At 46.7% G+C, this 5,785-nt stretch overlaps 1 protein-coding gene across 3 annotated transcripts; it reads left to right on the forward strand.

Annotated features, from left to right (window-relative positions):
* Positions 1 to 2,279: 2,279 nt before the first annotated feature.
* Positions 2,280 to 4,860, forward strand: LOC133885378 (uncharacterized). 3 transcript variants are annotated; one of them, XM_062325087.1, is made up of 3 exons: positions 2,280 to 2,851; positions 3,912 to 4,351; positions 4,589 to 4,860. In XM_062325087.1, the coding sequence occupies exons 2-3, from the start codon at positions 3,989 to 3,991 to the stop codon at positions 4,742 to 4,744; spliced, it is 519 nt and encodes a 172-aa protein (XP_062181071.1). In that variant the 5' UTR covers positions 2,280 to 2,851; positions 3,912 to 3,988; the 3' UTR covers positions 4,745 to 4,860. The 3 variants fall into 3 exon arrangements, 2 of the variants coding, with proteins under 2 accessions (XP_062181071.1, XP_062181072.1); XM_062325088.1 differs by having other exon boundaries at positions 3,920 to 4,351; XR_009903220.1 differs by lacking the exons at positions 3,912 to 4,351; positions 4,589 to 4,860 and adding an exon at positions 2,992 to 3,270.
* The last annotated feature ends 925 nt before the right edge of the window (positions 4,861 to 5,785 follow it).

Below are 5,785 nucleotides of genomic sequence, written 5' to 3' on the forward strand. Positions count from 1 at the left end.
GAGGTCGGGCGGAGTCAAGGGTGATTCTAGCTGAACACGTGGAGGTCAAGCAAAGCATGGAAGGCGGATAGAGACAGCGTGTTGACAAAGTCAAGCGAAGGGGATACCGGTGCAAGTGACAAGGTAGTCCGAGGGATCGGAAGCGGGAGAGACTAGCCGGCAGTTAGGATCACATGACGGAGTACACGCGTCGATATTGAAACGCTTGCCTAAGGTGTAAGCAAGGCGGCGAGTCATGCTTTGAGAAGCGTGTAGGCGGTTTCGCGGTTTAGCCTCAAAACCATGGGAGGACTGGAGGAGTACGTGGCACCATCACGATGCTTGCGTCGAGGTGAAGCTAAGCCAGGAAGGCATCACGACCGTACGATGAATGGAGAAGAAAATTGAACAAAAAGCCCTCGGTGGTAGGTAGGAGTGTACTACAAGAGAGAAGTATTTTAGGAAAAAAATTAAGAAACTTAGGAGTTAAATTTTCTAACCTTATAAATAGAGGAGTAGGGCTACGAGAGAGTTTGAACCAACCACTTAAGCTCCCTTGTGCTACCTATTTGAGAGCTTAGAGTTAGGATTTTAGATGACAAAAGGATGAGTGCTAGCATATGTAATAGCTGAGAGTTTTGAGAGATAAATCTTTATAATCCGCCTAAAATAAGGCTGATCTTTTTTAGTAATGAAGTTTATATTTTTGTATATGCTTGAATTCCCCTCCTCTAGTTTCTCTCTATTGGTTCCCTTGCAAGTTTACAAGTTTTTCGGTTTCTAATTTTGATTTTCATTTTGGTTTTTTGGCTGAAATTTCAGCACCTTGTGAAGTCATTCTTCTTGTTGTTAGAGGCATAAAATGTACATACACAAGCTTATGTGATGGGGTCTTGAATTCCGTTACCTCTAGATAATTAACTTGGAGAGTTTCGTTGCTCAGTGTTTATCTTTTCTTGTTTCTTCGTAAGTTATGATCTTTCGAGTGCTAAGACGTATGAATTGATCTTAAATGGAACCTATAGTTTATATATCATTCGTGAAATAGTATTGTCTCGATTTTCTTTTGTTAAAATTTATCTCTATTTTTGCTTCCGCTTGAGTTTTGAGGTACGTTGAGTGATCCAAATAGAAGATCATAATTTTATAAGAGATTTATTGAGACGTTTATTCATCCTTTCTCTAATTATCAATTTCGTTCCTAAAATTACCCTATCTATTAATTAAGAGGGAGAAAATATACAATGCAGCGTAGCAGGGTCATGCGGTTGCAGTCTTGCGTTTGATCCAACGAGCTGTCCAGCAGTAGGACCCTGGCTGCCTTGGAACTTCAAACGGCCATGCCTCCCTATCGACATCCGCCTTTACTCCCATCCTCACTCACTAGCTGGCTTTTAATAATAACATGTTTGTTTAAGTTTACATATTGCGGATTACAATCTTAATAAATAAGCTGAAATAAATAGGTAGACGGTGTAATTTAGTTTTTAACAATTTAGACTTCAAATTGTAACAATTCGGTAATCTACCTTCTACCAGTTTATATAGATCGTGTAATCCAGCTTTTACAATTCAATTTTTACAATTTAACTTTTAACAATTTGTAATATATAAACTGTTTTTTATAATCTCTATATGAAACAAATAAGACCCTAATATAAGTCACCTCTTGCTTCTCCATCATAACAAACATACAGTATCTTGAGTCCGAGCGGTAGCTCGGTTGGTAAGGGTGCTCGTTACGCCTGAGCCAGCTCGCATTCTAGCGGTGGTTGCACTCGAGCCAGTTCGCGTTCTAACGGTGGCTCATGTGGGTACTCGCGAGGTTTTTACTCAAAGGTTGTAGCGCTCGGGATTAGCTCGGATTAAACTAAGGTACACATGTATACGCGTTCAGTATTACTATGCGTTCAATGTCCCATTCATTTCAATCTCTTGCCTATAGTGTGAATATGATGTATGTTGTGGGTGTCCATATTGTATCCTCTCAAAAATACATACAGTGCCTCCATTTTTTCCCTTGGAAGCAAAGAGAGGTGCTTTCTGGTTTGCTTGTCCATTCTCCTACCCTACCTGCTCACCGCCTCGCAACTCTGAATGTGCAATCAACTTACGATGGCACTTGTAGACTGACATGGCAACATTTCAGATGTGAAGATGACAAGATGTGGCGATGATTTCTACCAGGAGCGGTACACTCCCATTTTACAGTACCCGAGTGACCTGACGTGCAAATCATTTCCTCCTTTCAGACACTGACTCTCAGTATCTGATAGGATCCTGCACAAGGCCAGAGTTCCATTCTTTTGATGCGCTGCTTTTCTCCCTTTTTCCTTTGTTTGCCTCTTTGCCTTTCGCTTGGAGACCCTTTGGAATCTTTTCCTCCTCCTCCCCCTATTCTACAAATGGTTTTAGGATCATGTGGGTTGCTACAGCTCGTGTGCATGGGGGTGCGGAGCCACTTTCTTTGAGGTGCCCAAACATGATCCTGAGATTAGTACTTATCTTGTTTTGCACCCCTCTTCCCATCAACTGTAGAAAACTTGAAACCTCTTTGGTACCTATCTCAATATCTCATCACATGTTTTCTGTAGAAGGGGGCAGCTCATCCCTTGCACTCTTTTTGTTTGTCCTCCTTTTCCTTTAGCTTCTGCCTCTTGACCACTCCAATGCCATCACCACCATTGCCCAAGTGAGATCTCACCTTTGAGCCGAGCAGGCCCTCCATTTAAGTAGAGAGCCCTTGCTCGCTCATCCTGTAGGCTCTTGGCACCTGGTAAATACCAATTCTCTCGCAAGTTACATGAGGCACGGGCAAACAGGCAGCAGCTGCTGCTTAGTCGTTGCATGGAAGTACTAGTGCTTGCTAAAGGTGAGTTTCTTTTGCCTGCAATTTAGGTGCTCCGGACTCTAGAGTCCAGGGTTCAAGAATGAGTGGTACTTGTTCAGATTCCAGACTTCTCTGTTTATCTGCTATTCTCTCTGTCATTTCCTTTTCGGCGTGCTTTTCAGCGTTACCCTCGAAGAGTCAGGGAATAGAAGAAGCTGGGAAAATGATAGTAAATGTTATTGAGAATCCATTTTGGTTTTCTTTTTCAGTGCGAGTTTTGGTGATCTTTCTGAAACTCCCCTCGCTGAACAATGTTGGAAGAGCCATTGTTGCAACAGACCCGTACAAGTCACAGACTAACAGAAACCATGCCTGCGTGGTGTGGCGACATTGCCATTTTCCGTTGTGGTTCAGATTGCCACAGCACCATGCTTGTCCCAACCACTCCTGCTTACCGATTAAAAAAAGAGCTCTTTTACGGTGGTCCATATTACCTAGAGATAGGAGGTAGTATAAATCTAATTCGACGATCCACGTAATTGGATATCTTGGTAATTATGGCAAATTTGTTAAAATTACCCACCATGCTTTTACTAATAGAAAGATTGACGCCGTAAACATCGGATCGCTAACCCTAGCCGATGGATAGCAAATGAACTCTCATGCCGAATACAGATTAAAATGTTAAAACGGCAATAAAATATTACTCTATTTAGAAACATATAACTGCAGTTAATTACTTTCATACCACGTATTTTTCTCCCCAAAATAACCCTAATACTACCATACTACTCACATATACTACATATACTACCCGTGAGAAATGAGTAGTATCCTAACTAATCTGAACCGTTGTACTCTAAAAATATATGGCTCATATTAATTTTGGTCCACCGTAAAATTTCTCTAAAAAAATCCGCTCCTGCTTACACAAAAACAACAGGAATAGAAGGAACAAACGGTGCTGCAATTTTCTTTTTATTTTTTCTACCTATTTACAGGTTCACATGTAGAACGTGATATGTCTTCACAAGGGTCACATGCACACGGTCAGGTGATAAGGCCCACAACCATATCTGATGCTTGCATTTCCTCTGCCTAGGCGTGCAGTGATCAGAAGCTCTGCACATTGCGATAGCCAAGAGCCCAAGGACAGCGCGAGGTAGCCGCTAGCCAGCCATGAGCGGCTTCGCGGGTCAGAGGTCCAGGCCGTGGGTGGAGATGGCGGGCGCCGCCACCCCGTCGGAGCCTGCCGTCGCCGGCAACGCAGCGGCAGCGTCATCCATGAATGGCGCTGGCGCCCTCGGCACTGCTGCCTCGACGAGCGCCAGTGCCATCTCCTTCGGCTTCGCGGCGACGGCCGTCCTCGTGTCCATGTTCCTCCTCATGGCCATCTTCGAGCACCTCATCAAGCCCGGCCTGGCCTCCTCTCCCTCCCCGGGCTCCCGCGACGACGACGGCGCCGGCAGCGGCCACGGCCTCCCCCCCGTCCGCCGGCAACCGCACGACGCGTCGCCGGACAAGCCCAGTCACTCGCCCGAGGTACAATAATTCCGACGTCGCATTGCCACTGTTCTCTTCTCGTGCTCGTGCGTTCGGCTCACGTGCACCGTGTGCCAGTAAAAATCAGCATCACCTGTCACTCTCGTGTCTGCACTCTACAGTAACAGTAGCATACATACGGAGTGGCTAGCATGCAGACACGTAAACTGCATAGTGCAAACTACGATGCAATGTGGGGTGTGCAGCCTGAAAATCTCGTCGGTTTTTGCGTTGCAGGTGGAGCCCGTGGTGGCTGCGGCGGACCTGACGGTGCTGATGCCGGGGCAGCGGTATCCGACGTTCCTCGCGCAGCCAGCGCCTCTTCTACCTTGCCACAGGGAAGGGGTGCATTGGCCTCCCCATGCGCATCGCCATTCTTTTGTGCCCCCGTGATTATCTTTTTCTGTAGTCTGTACAGAGGGTAAGGTGTTAAATGCAGGGGATGTTGGCATGTGACCATGACCACTTGGTTGCCTCTTGTTCATAACGGCTTCGATGGGCAATGCATTTCTGGGCTCTGCGAACTGCGAAAGCCATTGTTTGTAGCAAATGTTTGATTCGTCAAGTCGTTGGACTCGTGTAGTGGTCAGCCGGGCGCCATCAGAAATGTCATATCTTTTACACGTTGGGCCGTAAATTCTGTTGATCAGTTCACGTTAGTTGGCCCATGAAGACGGCCCATCTCTTGGGCCATCTGCACTTTTACAGTGCATCACAGCAAAAGCACCGACGTTCTTGGTACCCACCGACGTTGTGCTTTGCAAGCATGGCTGCCGAATAGGGGAAAAAATTGACTGCTATATGCAAGCTAATTACAGGCTCCCGATGCCGTCCCAGTGAATATTCGTCGAACGAGACTCTAAATCTTCCTCACACATCAATTTCCTACAATCTCCATCTGCAGCAAGCACCACCAGCATCAGACGTTGCTAGCGCGCTAGTAGTGCCTACGCTGTCGGTAACGAGCTACCTCTTGCTTTCCATCTTCATCGATCAAGTTGCAACTCAGAGCTATACACGTACGTACGTGAGCATGGCCGCTTCCTCTTGCTTCTCTTCTCATGGGTTGTTATTAGCCGCCCACTCCGCCGTCTTGCTCGCCTTGGCTGGATCGGAGCTGCCCGTGGACACTATCCGAGCGCCGGCCGGGCGCTAAGCTCCACGTTCTACGACGACTCGTGCCCCAGCGCCTACGACATGTCGACATCATCCGGCGCGTCATCCTACATGCTCATCCCGGCCAGCCTCATCCACCTCCGCTTCCACGATTGCTTCGTCGACGTGAGTACCAGTGCCAGCATGCCCTGACAGATTAATCAATTCTCGCAGGTGATATGAACTTGCATGACATCAACTGACATGCATGCCAACATGTTTCAGGGTTGCGACGTACGGCTCGCTTCTGCTGGACGACGACCTCCCGACGATCCAGAG

Source organism: Phragmites australis, chromosome 11, assembly GCF_958298935.1.
Source record: "Phragmites australis chromosome 11, lpPhrAust1.1, whole genome shotgun sequence".
NCBI lineage: Eukaryota > Viridiplantae > Streptophyta > Magnoliopsida > Poales > Poaceae > Phragmites > Phragmites australis.